We start from the raw sequence: 19,436 nt of genomic DNA on the forward strand, positions 1-19,436 counted from the left end.
TTTTTATATTCTGTAAGACTTCTGGACCTGAGTTCTGGGACACAGCTAAATGACTTGGAAACAGTTTTCATCTTTTGAGTCTTTCATTTAAGATTTGCTGGGGAGGACCAGAGCAGGTGTTACAGCACCTTATTTCGCACTCCTGAGGCAAGAACTCTCTAAGTTCTCTACTCAGTGCTGAGTCAGTTATGGTTTTCCAATATTTCTGATGGGAATATACTCTGTTCCTCTCTCCATGTGAGTCTTGAATGCTGTTCCCTTTAATCTTCTTGGATGATTCTTTCAGCACTCTTGGTTAGTTTCCTTACATGCTTGCGTTGATCAGTTCTCTGCTGAATAGTCAAGGGGACCCTCTACAGATCTCCATGGTTCTCTCTCTGTGCATCTGTGCAGCTCTCTCCACTCCAGTACTCTGCCCTACAAATTCTAGCCTCCTTGTTCTCCTCAGACTCTAATCTCTGAGACTTCACCTGTGTTTTTCCTCCTTGCATTGTGGCCTGTAAAATCTCTCAAAACAGTAAGTTGGGGCAGTTGTAGGGCCCATCTCATTTGTATCCTGCCAGTCAGGGATCAGTGTCTCATTTCCTGATACCCAGTCTTGAAAACTGTTGTTTCTTATACACATGTACACACATATGCACACACATGTGCACAGGCATACATACGTATCATATGGTTTGTTTGTTAATTTCAGGCAGGGGGATAAATCAGTCTTTCTTACTCCATCTTGCTCTGGAACTAACTCTGATATATTAGTTTCTGCTGTACAGTGAAGTGAATCAGCTATATGTATGCCTATATCCCCTCCCTTTTGGACCTCCCTCCCCCACTTCACCCCCCCATCTAGGTCATCACAGAGCACCGAGCTGAACTCCCTGTGCTATAAAGCAGGTTCCCACTAGCTATCTGTTTTACACATAGTAGTATATTTATGTCAAACCTAATCTCCCAGTTTGTCCCACCCTCCCCTTACCCCCCGTGTCCACATGTCTGTTCTCTACGTCCACGTCTGTATTCCTGCCCTACAAATAGGTTCATCTGTACCATTTTTCTAGATTCCACATATATATGTTAATATATGATATTTGTTTTTCTCTTTTCTAGATTACTTCACTCTGTATGACAGACTCTAGGTCCGTCCACATCTCTGCATATGACCTAATTTCATTCCTTTTTATGGCTGAGTAATATTCCATTGTATATATGTACGCCATCTTCTTCTTTTTTTTTTTTTTTGTGGTACGCGGGCCTCTCGCTGTTGTGGCCTCTCCCGTTGCAGAGCACAGGCTCTGGAAGCACAGGCTCAGTGGCCACGGCCCACAGGCCCAGCCGCTCCGCGGCATGTGGGATCCTCCCGGACCGGGGCATGAACCTGTGTCCCCTGCATCGGCAGGTGGACTCTCAACTACTGCACCACCAGGGAAGCCCTACCCCATCTTCTTTATCCATTCATCTATCATTGGACATTTAGGTTGTTTCCATGTCCTGGCTATTGTAAATAGTGCTGCAGTGAACATTGGGGTACATGTGTCTTTTTGAATTATGGTTTTCTCAGGGTATACGCCCAGTAGTGGGATTGCTGGATTATACGGTAGTTCTATTTTTAGTTTTTTAAGGAAACCCCATACTGTTCTCCTTAGTGGCTGTATCAATTTACGTTCCCACCAACGGTGCAAAAGGGTTTCCCTTTTCTCCACACCCTCTCTAGCATTTATTGTTTGTAGATTTTTGATGATGGCCATTCTGACTGGTGTGAGGTGATAGTTTTGACTTGCAGTTCTCTAATAATTAGTGATGTTGAGCATCTTTTCATGTGCCTCTTGGCCATCTGTATGTCTTCTTTGGTGAAATGTCTATTTAGGTCTTCTGCCCATTTTAAAATTTTTAATTTTTTTTTTGATATTGAGCTGTATGAGCTGTCTGTATATTTTGGAGATTAATCCTTTGTCCGTTGCTTCATTTGCAAATATTTTCTCCCATTCTGAGGGTTGTGTTTTCATCTTGTTTCCTTTGCTGTGCAAAAGCTTTTATGTTTAATTAGGTCCCAATTTTTTATTTTTGTTTGTATTTTCATTACTCTAGGAGGTGGGTCAAAAAAGACCTTACTGTGGTTTATGTCAGAGTGTTCTTCCTATGTTTTCCTCTAAGAGTTTTATAGTGTCTGGTCTTACATTTAGGTCTTTAATCCATTTGGAGTTTATTTCTGTGTATGATATTAGGTAGTGTTCTAATTTCATTCTTTTACATGTAGCTGTCCAGTTTTCCTAGCACCATTTATTGAAGAGGCTGTCTTTTCTCCATTGTATGTTCTTGCCTCCTTTGTCATAAATTAGGTGACCATATGTGCGCGGGTTTACTTCTGGGCTTTCTGTCCTGTACCATTGATCTATATTTCTGTTTTTGTGCCAATACCAGACTGTCTTGATTACTGTAGCTTTGTAGTATAGTGTGAAGTCAGGGAGCCTGATTCCTCCATCTCCGTTTTTCTTTCTCAAGATTGCTTTGGCTATTCGGGGTCTTTTGTGTTTCCATACAAATAGTAATTTTTTTTTCTAATTCTGTGAAGAATGCCAGTGGTAGTTTGATAGGGATTGCATTGACTCTATAGATTGCTTTGGGTAGTAAAGTCATTTTCACAATATTGACTCTTCCAATCCAAGAACATGTTATATTTCTCCATCTGCTTATGTCATTTTTAATTTCTTTCATCTGTGTTTTATAGTTTTCTAGGTACAAGTCTTTTGCCTACTTAAGTTTATTCCTAGGTATTTTATTCTTTTTGTTGCAGTGGTAAATGGGAGTGTTTTCTTGATTTCTCTTTCTGATTTTTCATCCTTAGTGTATAGGAATGCCAGAGATTTCTGTGCATTAATTTGGTATCCTGCAACCTTACCAAATTCATTGATTAGCTCTAGTAGTTTTCTGATGGCATCTTCAGGATTTTCTATGTATAGTATCATGTCATCTGCAAACAGTGACAGTTTTACTTCTTTTCCGATTTGGATTCCTTTTATTCCTTTTTCTTCTCTGATTGCCGTGGCTAGGACTTCCAAAACTGTGTTGAATAAGGGTGGTGAGAGTGGACGTCCTTGTCTTGTTCCTGCTCTTAGTGGAAATGCTTTCAGTTTTTCACCATTGAATATGATGTTTGCTGTGGATTTGTCATATATGGCCTTTATTATGCTGAGGTAGGTTCCCTCTATGCCCATTTTCTGGAGAGTTTTTATCTGATTATCTCAGTAGATGCAGGAAAAACTTTTGACAAAATTCAACTCCCATTTCTGATAGGATGCTTTTTGAATTGTTAGAACCTGTTAGATGAATGTTTTTCAAAGGCATCCATTGTGGTGCAATGGGAACAGTGATATAAGGCTGTGAGAGCCTCATCCTTTCTACCAATGACCATCTGTATAAGTTTTATCAAGGGATAGACTCATGGAGTCTCCTGGTTGGATGGGACTCTACAGGTTATGTGGCTGATCCTCCAGCTGATGCCTAAAACCCTTTCTGTACAGTCTCTCCTATACTCTCCCATGTTGGGCAACTTGCCTTTTAAAGGACACATTCCCTATTTAGATGTTTCTCATGGTTAGAAACTTCGTAACTTACATGAGCTAAAATCTTTCTCCCACTAACTCCCATCTAGATTTGTCTAGTGAAGTCATGTGAAATTACTCTAATCCCTTTTCCACACAATAGCCCCCCTTACATTTGAGGGCCAAGTGCCTGCTTTCTTCCCAGGGCATCTCCAGGATAAATATCTTGATCTCTGAACCTCAATTGTCTTATCTCTTGAATGTAGTTACAAAAAGGATTCCTGCATCTGTGAGTGCCTTCGTGAGTGAGATTCCGTGCTAGATGCTAAGGATACAGAAGAGAATATACTGTCTCTGCCTCCCAGAAACTCACCAGGGAAGAGAAGTCAAATGATGCAGCGGAGAGATGAAAAGCCCTCTTAATAGAAGTGTGCAAAGTGTGCTGGACCCTTCACAAGATTTTAGAGAAGATTAAATTAATTAAGATATTGGAAGTATAGTCTATACCCTATAAAAGACTGTAAGTGTGTTTGGTATTACTATTAGCGGTAGTCAGAGATGTACCAATAGCTGATCTGTCCCCATTATTTTTTCTGAAGCCTGTTATGCCTCTGACCTTTTCAGTTTGAAGCTTCTGTTTGAAACCTCTGAGTTCCACATAATTAATGAGTTTGGATAGGTGATGGTGCCCACAGGGCGCTAGAAACATGCCAATAAGTTTATCTTTCCTCCTGCTCTTGCAGGTTGTTTGGGTTCAGGGCTTGTAAAAGACAATTGTACTCAGTGATTTTTTTAAGTGAATTCAGATCTTATAAGCTAGGGACACTGTAAATCTCTGCTGATGCTTTATTGTTTAAAACTCCAGATGGTGATGGTAATACTTCAGCTTTTCTCCATATGGAGAAACAGAAGACAGCTTTCAGAAGAAAGCAGTGGCAAAATTCAGATATCGTCATTTTGTAACACTAGGTCACTCTGTGTCTCCCTCACAGGGTGTTTGAGCTTCTCATGGTGATTTTTCAAGCATCTGTTTACTTTGCCAAGCATATCGTAAATGTAAGTAAGAGGAAGAACTATATATTGATGTGACATGATGCTGAGGTTAGGGATTGCCACAATATGGCAGCATTTCTTACACTTGGGGAACTTAAAAATGCAGATTCCCAGACCCTACCTCCAAATACTCGGATTTAGCTATCTGGTGGGTGTTGGGAGAGGGGGAGAGCTGCTGCAGTGTACTTGAAATTCGTTTCTGGATAATTCTAGTACAGGTGGGCGCTGCATTGAGAAACACTGGGGGCGGAGTGCGCCTGTGATATGAGGGCAGTAAATCTTGTCCCGCCTCTGACTCTGTATTTGTTCTTGCCTCCACTAACTTTGGAGGGTCTCCTTTTTATCAGGAGTTTATATTGTGAGGAGTCAGCAAGATGAGTCAGATCGTTCCATTCTCAAAGAATCTTCAGTATAGCCTTAAGATGTCTGTAGATCCTGGTTTAGTAACTACATGACTTGGAGTGGGTTACTTTTAAGCTTAGTGATATAACCTGGATAATACAATCTACCTTTTCTTCAGGATTTTTAGGAAAACTGATTAAAGGTTAATAGGAAGACTATTATCTTCCCTAAGCTGGACAAGAACTGATTGAGTATAGCTGATATCCATTATTCAAGAGAAAACATTTCTCCATGCCATCTTGAGCATTCATTTCCTTTTGGACGTACTTTTGTTTTGTTTCGTTTTATAGTTGTAATTTAACTATTTGGCCTTTGAGTGTGCTGTAAAATGTTGGGTTACAAAAGTTCCTTCTGTTACCAAATGGCTCATCAGGATTTAGACTTCTCTGGGCCACTTCCCTTCAGAGTCTGCTAGGGCTGCTACCACCACCACTTATTGTCTTTGTAAATTAGCCGTTTTCTTCTGTCAGTAATTTCTGTTCAAATCTGATTATACCAGCTAGGCTTCCACTAGGAAGTGGTAGGTGTAGGTGTATCCAGGGCACTCTAAATATAATTACTGGGTTCTTTGAGCTAGCTCATTATTTCGGCTTCATGGTGCCCCATACCCCTTTCTTTCACAGATGTCTTTAGCTAAATCACCAGTACCTGATTAGTAAATTTGCTTCAATTGTAAAAGATAGACAGTACTCTATAGTAAAAGCACATTTAAAATACACAGAAAGCAGAAAAAAAAAAACCCACTGCAACGTTTTCTGAGAGACGAAGCAAGCTTACTGCTGTGGTATAAATAAATGGTCTTTGTGGATTTCATTTGCATTATTTCTGTACCAGAGTTTTCATAATGTACCCTGAAAATCTCACATTATATATTTCTTACTTCTTTTTTTTAACATAAAGAAAACTACCAACAACGATATATTTTTGAAAAGTAAAACATCATATGCTTTTTGTACATGCTTATAAGCCTTGCGAGAGCAAGGCCTCAAAAAATTGGGGAAAGACTCAGAATTGTTCCTCTCCAGGGAAATCTTTAGTAAAAGGTGAAAGATTTATATGATCTGAAGAGAAACCAGAGTATATTTCTTATTTTTTTGTACCATCAATAATCAGTGTTCGAGGAGTCTTCTGGCGTTTCTCCTGACTGCCCACTTTTATTTTTTACAAACATTGAAATCTTAAATTTTTAATTAAAAAATATGAATGAGTAAATTCTCTGATTGTGTGGTATAATTAATCTCACCTAACTTTTGCCTTTATTATCACCCACATGGTACATGCTTATAAGTAGTTAATAATTGAGTCACTTCTTTCTGCATATTAACAAATGAGTCTATATGAATTTCATACACCAACTTAAATACAAAATGCCTTGATGACAGGTCTGGTTGAGAAATGTATCTCAACAATCTGTGAGATGAAAGAGTTGTTAACTTCTCATAAACTTTCAAATCATGTAGATGAGAGTTTTTTAAAAAATTGACTGTAATGAAAAGGTAGGTTTTAGGTAATATCTTTTAACACCTGAGATCAGTATTCTCTTCATATTTTCTCTCAGCACTACCTTCCTGAGGTAATTCTGCGTTCTTCCTCTCTTTGCCGGAGGATTTCTGCTACCTACGAAGACCCTTTCCAAATGTATTTTCTGGGATTTTCTCTCTCCCACAGTCAAAACTTATATGTCTTTTCCTGATTTTTCTTTAAGCGCTCTGGCCTCCATTGTTTTTGATGAGAAGTCAGCTGTTAATTTTATGTTCCACAGTGGAACAAGTTGTTTTCCTCTGGTCGATTTCAACAATATATCTTTGGCTTTCAACATTTTGATGAGTTTGGGTGTGGTTCTCTTTGAATTCATCCTACTTGGAGTTCATAGAGCTTCTTAGAAATATAGATTAGTATGTTTTTTAAAAATCAAATTTGGAACATTCTCAGCCATTATTTCTTTGAATATATTTCTGTTCCATTCTCTCTCCTTTCCTTCTGATACTTTCAGTGTGTGTATGTTCTACAGTTAATGGTGTCCAACCTTTCTGAAGCTCTTTTTATTTTTTTCTTCTTTTTTCTTTCTTTTCTTTGGATTATATAGTCTCTATTCGTCTGTTAATAAGTTTCCAGTTCAAATCTGCAGAGCCACTGTACTGAATTCTTCATTTCAGTTACTGTACTTTTTAACTCCAGAGTTTCCAGTGGTTCTTTGTTGTATTTTCTATCATTTTGTTGATATTCTCTGTTTGATAAGACATTGTCATCATACCTTCCTTCACTTCTGTAAGCTTGGCTTCCTTTTGTTCTCTGAATATACTTAAAATGGCTGCTTTCAAGTCTTGTTAACTTCTGGGCACCTATAAGTTTCTATTGCCTGTTTTTTTGCCTGTGTATGGGTCAAACTTTTCTGGGTTTTGTTTTTTTCTGTTTTTTGGGTGTTTCATAATTTTTTTGTTGAAAACTGCACATTTTAGGTAAAATATGGTAGCACCTCTGAATACTGACACTCCTTTCCCCTTCCTTTTTGGAGGAAGTTTGTTGAAGTTGGTGTTAGGTCATTTATTTATCTGTTTAGTGACTTGGCTGGACTAATTCTGTAAAGTCTGTTTTTCCCCACGTTACGTCCTCTATGACTTTCTTGCTTAGGATTCTTTTTTCTTGTTTTTATTTTTGGCCTGAATTCTTAAGGGTTTTCTGTGGGTCTTTATAAACCATTTATTGATCACAGTTTGTGCTTAAGCCGCCCTAGCTACTTAGATGTGTGTGTGTGGTTTGTAGACTGCTTTCACACTTCAGGGAGTTTACAGTTTCTACCCATTTTTAGCCAGGGTCCAGTAGTTCAGAGGTCTTCTCTCCAGTCTCTCCAGGGAGGGTTCAGCACTAGCTAGGCACAAAGTCTTCCAGACCACAAGGGATAAATATGATTTTATTTTTAAGCCCAACTTCCTGACACCCTTCTAGGTTAGAGTGGCTTATTGTTTAGCCAGTGTTTTGGTCAAAGGTTTTGCTTAAACCTTTTAAGTCAGTAAGGCTTCCACATTTTGCTGATGGATCTATGTATGACTTGGGGAGTTTTCATGACTGCCCCAAGTCCCACTCTGGTTACTCCTGAGTGGGTACAGCCTAGGATATGTTCTCCCTCTTTAGGACCCTCAGGGATGAGTGTGATCCCAGGAGCACTCTTCCTGGATGTCTCTTAGGCTTTGTTAAATTTATGGCTGGTCCATCATTTTGTAATACGTATGATACATCATGATACTTACATCATGAAGCTACTAGGCGCATGTAATTATTTGCTTGCCACCGGAATCTCCATTGTTTTTGACAGTGTCCTTAGGCATGAACTTCTCCCCAAAAAACAGTCGATTCAGGCAGCATCATAGAGCTCTCTGTCATTAGGGCTTCCCTCTTCTCCTGGGCAGAACCTCTGTGCCATTACATCAGATCTTTGGACGGGAACAGTAGCCCACTTCTCCCTGAGTGACAGCCCCTCTCTACAAGCAGGCACTGCATGGTTTTTTAGCTTGCTTCTCTCGGTGTGGAATCTTTGCCTGATGAGTGAGCTAGGATTGCTCACTTGGTGATTGGAGCCCTAATGTTCTCAGCCTGTTGCTCCTGGGGCCAAGCCCTGCCCTGCAAGTAGAAAAGGAGTCGGGGAAGAGGATGTAGTCCTCTCAGCAGCACCTGCCCAGATTTGTGCTTCTGCATTGGAGGGTTAGGAGTGGAGGAATGGCAGACACCGGCAGCCTAGCCTGCCTCTCTCAGATGAAACCATAGCCCTAGACTAGGAGCTGGGGAGAGATAGGACCCTGTTCTTGGCTGTCTTGTCTGTTCTTGGCTAACCTACCCAGATTAGAGCTTCCATCACCTCCTCTTTTCCTGATTTTTTTCAAGGCTTTGCTATAGGCTAAGTGATATTTAGCTCATCTGGCGATTAATCCCCTGTAGTTGAATGTGCTTCTTAGGTTGTGGTTTCTTATATCTTTATGTCTCTGTTGCCAGTACCATTAATGTCATAGGAAGTACTCAGTAAATGTCCCTGGATGAATGAGTGGATGAATACCACATTTTTCAAGTGATGTGTTTATTTTTACTCAGAGTGGGTGATGTATACAATGGGGCTTTTGAGTACTTGGGAGCTCTGCTGGGTGTGGAAGTAGGTCTACACTCTGCTGACCTAGGCCAGTCATAGCCAGTCAGAACTTTCAAAATAAAAGGAGGATAAAGAACTACCACATGGCACGTGAGTAAGAAAAGACAACCCAATAGCAGAGCAAACATCAGTAGCAACCAAAGAAAACAAAAAAATAGGCACATGTTATGCACAGGCAGCCCATAGAATAGGTATCCCAGAAGATCAGTTAGTGTGAAAGGATGTTCACCTTCCCTAGTAATCAGGAATATGGAAATTGAAAGCAATATTGTAATATACATCCATAACTATCAGATTTGCAAAAATTAAGAAGTCTGACAAAACTAAATATTGAGGAAGATGTGGAGAAACGGGAATTTTGGCACACTGAAGGGGGGCTATAAATTGGTACAACTTCTTGGGAGAGTAATGTGGCAGTAATGAAATAAACTGAAGATTCATGTATCATGTGTACCTTATGACACAGTAATTTCACTTCAGGGCACATATCCTAGAGAAAACTCCTACTCATGCAGCAGGAGACACTCACAGAGGGATGCTTATTGCTGTACTGTTTGTAATAGTGAAAAGCATAAAACGACCCAAGTATACATCACTAAAAAAATAAATTTTTATGTAGTCTTACAGAGGAACACTGTACAGCAGTTCAAGTGAATCGTCTGCCTCTACCTACAGCGACATCTGTAAGTTTGATGTGTGACAAGTTATGGAAGGATGGGTGCAGTATGATACCATTTATATATGCTAAAAACAGAAAATAAACCTTTACACTGTTTACAGATTTTATAGCACAGGTTTCAGCATACCATGATCTGTGGGCCAAATCTGACCCATGGCCTATGTTAGAACAACTCACTAGCTAAGAATGATGTTTATATTTTCAAATTATTGTAAAAACAAACAAAAAGCAAGCAAGCTATGGATTTTCTCCATAGCAGGTCAGATAGACACTCCAAGGGAAGCTTGGAGCTCTGAAAGAAAGTTTACTGTATAAAAGGGAGAGTGTGCTTTAATTTAAAAAAAAAGTATGAGGCATAGAATGTATCTGATTGTCTTATAAGCCTGCTATAACAAAATACCATAGACTGAGTAATTTATAAACAACAGAAATTTATTTATCATAGTTCTGGAGGCTGGCAGTCTAAGATTTGGTGTCTGTTGAGGATCCTCTTCCTAGTTCATAGATTATCATCTTCTCACTGTTTCCCCACATGGCAGAAGGTGCTGTTTGGGTCTCTTTTATAAGGGCACTAATCTTATTCATGAGGAATCCACCCTTATGATCTATTCACCTACCAAGGGCCCCACCTCCTAATACTATAACATTGGAAGTTAAAATTTCAACATATGAATTTTGGGAGGATGAAAACACTGTCTATAGCACTGACCGTCAAGTCCTAACCTAGTTCTGCTTGCCACTTTACTAAAAATTTGCTACCCCCTGGTAAACATATGCTCTGTGTGTCTAGAGTCATATTCCCTCAGCATAGCCTGGTGGATAGTTCCAGCATCCTTCCTCCAGCCTTTCTGCCCCAGGAGTTTCTTCTATGTCTTGGAATTTTAGCTTTTTCTGGGTATTGCCTGACCTATCTGGAGGCAGCCTTCAACCAGTGGAAACATGAATCAGATGACTGCCCCAGCTTCATCCAAGGAACAGTACTGAGGTGTGTTCCACATGGTTCCTCACTGGGACCACTGCAGGAGCAAGCCACATTACCCAATTCTGGAGTGTGGTAACCAGCTCCAGAACACACTTTTCTGGGCTTTGCCTTTCTCTGCCCCACTCTTCCTGCTCCCTCATTCTGCTTGCTGGGACCACCATGCAAATAAACTGCTGCCACTTCATGCATGACCCAGACTCTGTTTGGGGAAGCTCCAAACTAAGACAGACACATAGACAGTAAAAGAACAAAACTGCAGTTGGGAAGGAGAGTGGTACTGTGGGGGTGGTGGAAGCAGAGGGGGGCACAGGGAGCATGAAAGGAGCTTTAATTATATTTTTACATTTTACTTATTCGTAAGTATCCACAACAAATAGGGCAGAAGGTGAGCTTTTTAAAAGCTGAGTTGTGTACAGATGCGTATTTACATTTTAGAGTTTGAAATCATGTGCCAAATTTCTATGTGAAAATAGTCTTCCTCTTAAGTTTTCTTCGGGAACCTGTTTCTCATGGTGCTTAAAATCCAGCTTCTGCCTTGACATGTTGATCATACCTTTTTGAGTGAAAGTAATTCATTATGAGAATAAAAGAAAGGCACCCATATTTAAATAGTAGAGAAAATGCACCAGAGTAATTCAATTGAAAGAGACTTCCCCTTCATTTTTTAAAAAGATACTTCACAGGATAACTTTCTCCTCTAGTAGTAGTGATGTCGAAAACCTTCTGCTGTGTTCAAGATATGCTCCTGAGCTCTAAATGACAGGTTGAGCATGCTCTGCGTTAGGAAGTATTATGTAAGAGCAGAAGGTAATTCACTCCAGAGAAACACAGTTTACAGGAAACTATAAAATAACTCATTGGGAACATTTCTTTTAGATTCCAGAAAATTAAGTCCCACTGTGGGTTTTCATGCAGAGTGTAGAAAAGGGAAACAAAACCAAAACAAAAGGACAACAACAACAACAAAATTGTGTTCTCTAAGCCCCCTTAGAGAGCAGGATGTTTTTATTAGCATATTTGGGATGCAGGCAAGACTTCTTTCAGAAAGAAGCCATATGTTCTCTTGTGCATGCCAGATTTGTGACAATCACGATTCTGTGGTCTTGCAAATGAAAGCAAAATGTTGTGTAGCCCTCCCAGCAGGGATGAAACCTTTTCCTAAAGCAGCATCCTTTTGTGATGCCCAGCTCTCATTTGACTGAGCTGCTTTGCGCTAAGTATATCTAGCAAAAGGTTTTAAAATTATAAATCCTCTCCTTTTACGCTCATTGCTCTTAGGATGAAGGCCTTCATTTGGCCCAAAAAGGCCTGCAGTGTCTGACTCCTGCCAGCATCTCCAACATCATCTTGGGTGCCTTTTCCTTCCCTCTCTAATCTTCATTCACGCTGGGCTCTTGGAGGAGCCATGCTTACCCCGGGACCTTTGCACATCCTCCTCCTGGTCTCTTCCTTGCCTGACAAATAAAAAGCATTCAGGGCTTCCCTGGTGGCGCAGTGGTTGAGTCCGCCTGCCGATGCGGGGGACGTGGGTTCGTGCCCCGGTCTGGGAGGATCCCATGTGCCGCGGAGCGGCTGGGCCCGTGAGCCATGGCTGCTGAGCCTGCGCGTCTGGAGCCTGTGCTCCGCGACGGGAGAGGCCGCAGCAGTGAGAGGCCCGCGTACCGCAAAAAAAACAAAAACCAAAAAACATTCAGTAAATACTTTGCAAATGAATGATAGAGGTTAGAAAGTAGCAGAATCTTACATGGTGGTGGTGGTGGAGATGCTGTGGCAGGCCACAAGCATATAAAAAAGGCACCACTTCTGTCTAATCACCAGTGTTTTAAATGGGTATGGAATAGGCCAACTCTTCCTTTTACTCTCCTTTCCTATTTTCATCGTAGTCTTATCAGCAGTCATGCCAGCATATTATCTTAATAATAATTTTTTAAAAACTGTTTAAGGTACTGTTGGAGAATGTGTCCAGAGCTGCTGCTGATTATCCTGTATCCCATCAGACTTTGCCACCAGTAGAGGGGTATTTTGAGGGAAGGAAGAAAAGATAAGTACCATGATTGTTCAGGGGAATGATACCAAATAGAACTGAAATAGGAAAAAATTAAGCAGACCAAATTTGTGCATAGGTTGGTGTACTGACATACACTGCAGGCCAACCCTGTGCCAGGGCAGTGCTGAGCACTAGGAAACAGATGAACAATACCAAGATCACTGCCTTCTAGGAACTCTAAAACGTTGGAGAGGCATTCAGTTAGATGATGATAGTACAAAATACAACCTAACGAGTGCTGAATAGAGTCTGACCCAGTGTTACCGAACCAAACTTGGGTCCACTCGCCTGATGTGCAGCAAAGCCGAGCTGCTGACACCAGCTTGTGGTGAAGGAAGTACAGTGTTTGTTGCCGGGCCAGCTGAGGAGACTGGGCAGCTTATGCTCAAAAGACCTGAACTCCCCAATGGCTTTTAGGGAAGGGTTTTTAAAGACAGAGCGAGGGACTGGATCCTGGGGCACCTGATCAGCTCGTGCACAGTTCTCTGATTGATGGGTGGTGAGGTAATCCCGTGAGGTCACAGGGATCAGCATTAATCAGTCCTCAGGCTCCAGCTGGTCTGGGGGCTACGTGCTCATGGTCATCACGTAGTTAGCTTCTTCCACCTGGTGGAGGTTTTAGTATCTGCAAAACAATTCAAGGACATGGCTAAGGACATTATCTGTAGCCCCTGAGGAAGAACTAAAGGTTCTTGACTAACCTATTCTTATTTTGTCTTGCTTGACTGTTTTCCTTTGTTTCTGCATTTTCTCACTTTTCTGATTAAATGTGTTCTTTGGAACTCGGGGAAAGCCTAGGAGACTAAAGCTTTTCTACAAACACGAGGCAGGTGGGGGATATGAGGGGTGGGGAGTCTGTCCTTGGGAAGGCCCTACAGTGTCTTGCTCAGTGTCACCAGGGCTGTGGGAGCACAGAGGAATTTGGACATCTTTACAGGGGAAGGTACAGGTGACCTAGTGACGATTTGATCACAGTAGGTACATAGGCACAGGAAGAGAGTTACAGATTTATTATTGAAGGACAGTAAAACCTAACTGATATTAATCAAGTCTTGTTAGTTACCAAGAAAATGCTTAGCAATGATTTTTAGCAATATAGACAGTTACGGAAAGCAAGTTAAATTTTTTAAAGAACTTCCGTACATTAAACTATCCTCTGATGTTGCAGATTCGTATCTATTGATTACCGCTAACCCAAGTAGACTCTCTCCCGGAAAACAGGATTTTTCTTTTTTTTTTTTTTTTTGTGGTACGTGGGCCTCTCACTGTCGTGGCCTCTCCCGTTGCAGAGCACAGGCTCCGGACGCGCAGGCTCAGCGGCCATGGCTCACGGGCCCAGCCGCTCCGCAGCGTGTGGGATCTTCCCACACGGGCACGAACCCATGTCCCCTACATCGGCATGCGGACTCTCAACTACTGTGCCACCAGGGAAGCCTGGAAAACAGGATTTTTATTGAGTATGGGAATCAAGGGACCTGGGTTTCAGTCCTATGTCTGGTATGACCTGGCTGTCTGACCATAACGTATCTGTTTATCTCAACCCCACGTCGTCCTCAGTGGTCCCCACCCCTGCTCCTCTCCCTACCCTCCAGCACACACAGGTACCCATGGGATGATGTAGTCCCAACAAAAACACAGTTTTACTCCTGCAGTGCTTCTATTCTGAGGGGTGACCAGACTCCCTCCTTCCTGCAACGTCATCTCAAATTCGAATTGGAATCCCTTATTTTGCCAGAAAAACCCCAACCCCCCCAAAGAAAAGAACATACTGCATGCCCTCATGAATGTATTCACGTTCCTCTCACATTCTCCTACTTAACCTCTACTTGCTAACTCCATGAACTGCTATAACACAGAACTCTGGCTACGTGAGTTGATTTGATAAGAAAACTTAAGAGGTCACTTCTGAAAAATGGGTTCTCAGTATAGCATTGCATTCTGAAATGTATATCTCCAGTTCCTCTTTAACTGGTAACGAGTGCCCACAGGAACACCATTTTGCTCTTTAAAGTTCCTTATCTGGGTCGATGCCGTATGTATTAATGGCCTTCAAGCCTTTATTTGGCCTGGATTTTGGGAAGTGTCTGTGTCTTCCTTCTACCACAAGTTAGTCCTGGGTAGACATATTTTGGAAGTCTCAACCTTACAGTCACCACGTCTGTGATGTCACTGTGTTACTTTTAGGTAACAGAGTCACGTGGTGGTTCTTAGAGAGTAACGACACTAATCCTTTGCATTGGTGAAGTGCTTTACAGTCAACAAAGCACCTACTCAGTCATCTTATATAATCTTCATAACTGTCCTGTGACAGTTATGAATTATGTCATGAATTATGAATTATGAATTATGACAACTTTGAATTATCCACATGTCAGAAAACTTGAGAGGTAAAATGATTTGCCCAAGGTTATCAACCTAGAAAATAACACAGAATGTCCATCACCTTATGGATGGACAAAGAAAATAGGGTATATTCATCCAATGAAATATTATGCAACCATAAAAGGAAGGAGGTACTAATACCTGCCACACATGGATGAACCTTGAAAACGTGATGCTAACTGAAAGAAGCCAGAAACAAAAGACCACGTCATTATATAATTCCATTTCTATGAAATATCCAAAACAGATATTTCCATAGAGACAGAAATTAGATTAGTGGCTGCCAGGGGGTGGGGCCTTGAATGGAGTTGAGGCTGACTGCTAATGTGTACCAGATTTCTTTTTGGTGTGATGAAACTGTTCAAAAATTAGATTATGGTGATGATCACACAGCTCTGTAAATATACTAACAGTCATTGAATTGTATATTTTAAATGAGTGAATTTTGTGGCATGCAAATTATATCACACTAAAGTTGTTAAAATTTTTAATTCAGTTTTCTTTTCCCTACACCCCAGAGCTTTAGGGAAGTGACTTTAGGAAGTGTCTTCTTGATACATATTTGGCTTCACATTTCCCTGTCATGAAAAGAGATGCCCAGCCTCTTCTTAAGTCAGTCCCTTCCAAATATTCCTCCATCTCTTCTCTCATGTCCCAATTGAACAAATAAGAGGACAGCCTTCTCAGGGTCCCTGTGTCCACCACTCCCTAGCTGACATTAGCACATCAGTAAACCTGAGAAGAATTAAAAAGACAGTATTCTTTCTTATGTCCTTTCCATAGTTTATTTTTTGGCATATTTTTATCAGAGCTTTGCAATCAGTCAACTCATTCAAGAGCAAGTCTCCCACATGGTTGGTTGAAAAGCACTGGGCAGAAACTTGAAAGGAAAGGAAGCCAGTAGTGCCAGTTTGGAGTGCTGGAATTGTATTTAGACCCTGTCCCCAATTTAATGTATAACTTTGAGCAACTCTAAGCCTGGAGGAATGCCAAATACTTCCTACGTATATGTTTGTGTTTATATAAGTGTTTGTGTGTGTGTGAGAAATATAACTATTGGTACAGAATTGACTGAGGCAATAGGAAATGGGACAGTGAAGTGAGTAGTTTCTTTCCACACCTTAAAAGCGTATTGGGAAAGAAGGGGTCAAATTAACTCTTAGATGATGTGGGATGCAGTGACATTACTCTGAACACATGCTCTAGCTGTTGCAGCAGGCTTGCCTGTGAAATATACTCTGCAGGGGCAGAGGACACTCAAAGTTCTAATAGTAGAAATAACGGGTAAAAAGCAAACCAGGAATTTGTATGATTGTCGGGGTGGGGAGCTTCCTCCACGTCTCCTTCTCCAACTTCAGCATGAGCCTACCAGGTGTGAATCTCCACAGTCGGCTGCAGTGATGGCAGCAGACCTTGAAGCTTGAGGTAGAAGCAGAGTGGTGCACCTGTCAGGACTTAGTCTTCTTAGGTGGTGACGAGATGCTTAGCATTCAGGAAATTCTGCCCAGATTATAAATGAAATCTGTATCTGTATCTGCCTTGTCACTAAGGTGCTTTTAACATTTTTGGTTCAGATGATGGAATTTCTGTAGGTATGAGTTATCAAACTTGATATCTCAGACAGGGATCCGTCTTTCTGAGTTTTGTGTTGTTATTCTGTGTTCCCAATTGAATCCCTCTATTAGCACGTCAGTGATTTTTCTGTATAAGGTGGTGGATCTGGTGTCTCTTTATTGAATGCCAAGTGGTTGTCCATCCACTTTCATGACTATCTCTGAGGTCTCTTCATATCTTCTCTTTATTGTTATTTAAGGTAAAGCTTACTACAGCTAAGAGCATGGTGCTAGCTTTCTTTGGCTTAGGAAGAAAGGAGGATTTTTCTCAGGATAGAGCTTGGCTGCCACATTTGGTGATGTAAAATGCTATATAGAGAGCTGAGTGTGGATGCGTGAAATACTTGCAGGAAGTCTCTCAAGTGTCTTCAAATACCCATTGGCTTGCAGTTTGTCCTTGATGTTTGCTTTCTGCAAAGGTGAGGTACCTACCTTGAATGGATGGATGGAGGCTGTCCAAGCGTTAGTGATAGAAATGGAGCATATTCTGAGCTGCCTGCCCTGCAGCTGAGACCCAGCAACTGTCAGTTACTCTACTTTTTATGGGCATCTCCTACTAAAGATGATTTATTGTCTTTTTTTTTTTAATTTTAGAAGGAGATTTGCATCAAAATAACTCTAATCTGAGAATCTGGGGGTGGGAAGGGGGAGAGTTCCATAGCATTTTCTCTTCAAACACTTTGCATGGTATTTTCTCTTCTCCTTCCTTTCCCAGTTGTTATCTACCTTTGATGTACTATAAACAGCACTCCAGCAGGTAGAAATTGCATCAGTTAGGGTCCTTCAGAGAAACAGAAACAGTAGGATATGGGGGCAGAATTTCTTCTTCCTCCAGGGAACCTCACTTTTGTTCTTAAGGCCTTTCAGTTGGTTGGATGCAACCCACCCACATTTTCAAGGATAATCTTATTTAGTTAAACTCAACTGATTGTGGAATTAACACATCTACAGAATATCTTCATAGCAACAGCTAGATTAGTGTTTGATTGAATAACCGGGTACTATAGCCTAGCTAAATTGACTCATCAAATTAACCATAATACAAATAGACATCAAATTTTAAATTGGAAGACATCTTAGAACTCTCCTGGTTATCTAACCACACCCTACCCCTGCCCCATTTAGTGGATGAGGAAACAGAGGTCCAGGGAAGTTTGTGATTTCAGTTCACACACACACAAAAGGGCTTCCCAGCAGTTTCTCTTAACAATTGAAGGTCTGGTACTGCTTCCCCCTTGCCTTATCAGCTGAGTCATCAGGCATTAGGTTTTAGACTATTCATTAACCAGGACTGAAATCCCAAATGAACTACTGGTACCTTTTTTTTCTCTTTTTGAGTTCTCCTTTTTTCTCAAGGGATTTTATGACTGAGCTTTAAATAGAATTAAAAAAAAAATACTGTGTGACATAATTCTAGCCCCAAGTCTTAGTGTCTATTTTTAGCCGACACTGTCTTTTTATGTTTTGTTCAGTTTGGGTGGCTTATTGCAGTAGACTATGAAAATGTGTATTTTTTTTCCCCTATTGCCAGGGATGGGAAACTTTATGGAAATACTCTCCCGCTCTGTGAATCCCCCTTGCTAAATTACCCCTTATCTGATGAGGAACTAGATTATTTGGGGGAGTTGAAAAATACAGAAGTGGTTATTGGTTTTTTATTCTGCACATTTTATATACTTAAAACTTTTTTTTTTTCTTTCTGAAGGACAGAAATAGGATCACTTGTGAATGAAACTGTAGGTGATAGTATAAACTATGTTTCCAGGGAGGGACTGAAACTTGCATGATACCTCTCCTACCAACTCCCTTTGAGGGCTGTGTGTAAGTAATTAGCCACATAGTCCATGGGAGGTTCTCACTTTAGGGAAACAGGGCTTAGAAAGTTACTGCTTTTAACTCCAGTGAACCACACCAGAAGCTCAGAGAACATCATGTAAATTAATTTCTGCATTTTCTATATAGTATTTGACAAGAAGCAAGATAGGCTGAAAGCTAGGGAAAAGGCCAAAAGCTTAGCTCACCTAAATTCACTTTAAAGTTTGTGACTCCAGACATTCCAAGAAAATCATTCACCATTCTATTGAATTCTTGGGGCGGGGGCGGGGGGGGGATCACTAGTTTTTAGATTTTTAGGAACCTTTCTATTTTTCTTCAATATAGTGAGAAATAGCACAGTTAGCTCAATTAACTCAATTTAGATAGATGAAAATGCCTTTACTCATTTTCTAAGAAAGAATACAACATTTCTTGACGGGAAAAATAAATATATATTTTTTGAAATTCACTTTCAAAATATCATGGCATTTAAGCATTCCAATTTAATGACAGCTAAGAAAAACTAGTGTGAAACCTATATCCCATAAAGTGTTATCCACCCTGCCTTTCATACATGGAAATACCACCATCTGGAAAAACAAGATCTACTTGTATTTAGCCAGATACCAAGAAAATACTGCTGTAATTTTGACTTTTCTGTTTCCTTCTGAATATTGGGTATGTCATCAAGTATTACCATTTAATTTTTAGGACCTAACCAATGAATAATAATTAAAGAACTTTCATTAAGATTCAGAGTATGGGCTTCTTTTATTTATTATCATAGGT

At 40.6% G+C, this 19,436-nt stretch overlaps 1 protein-coding gene and 1 non-coding gene across 3 annotated transcripts in view; one reads left to right on the forward strand and one right to left on the reverse strand.

Annotated features, from left to right (window-relative positions):
- SH3GL2 (SH3 domain containing GRB2 like 2, endophilin A1) overlaps positions 1 to 19,436 on the forward strand; it is a 199,834-nt gene that overhangs the window by 111,892 nt on the left and 68,506 nt on the right. Inside the window, exon 1 of one of the 2 annotated variants that reach the window (XM_067744469.1) lies at positions 4,530 to 4,592. The exons of the other annotated variant lie outside the window; for it this stretch is intronic. Within the exon in view, the coding sequence (XP_067600570.1) occupies positions 4,545 to 4,592 (48 nt within the window). The 5' untranslated portion in view covers positions 4,530 to 4,544. Of the gene's footprint in view, positions 1 to 4,529; positions 4,593 to 19,436 lie in introns of those variants that run through there. 2 annotated transcript variants of the gene reach the window in all.
- LOC137228461 (U5 spliceosomal RNA) lies at positions 5,957 to 6,072 on the reverse strand. The gene has a single exon (XR_010945253.1). It is a non-coding gene; the product is annotated as a U5 spliceosomal RNA (small nuclear RNA).

This window comes from Pseudorca crassidens, chromosome 7 (assembly GCF_039906515.1).
Source record: "Pseudorca crassidens isolate mPseCra1 chromosome 7, mPseCra1.hap1, whole genome shotgun sequence".
NCBI classification, from domain to species: Eukaryota; Metazoa; Chordata; class Mammalia; order Artiodactyla; family Delphinidae; genus Pseudorca; species Pseudorca crassidens.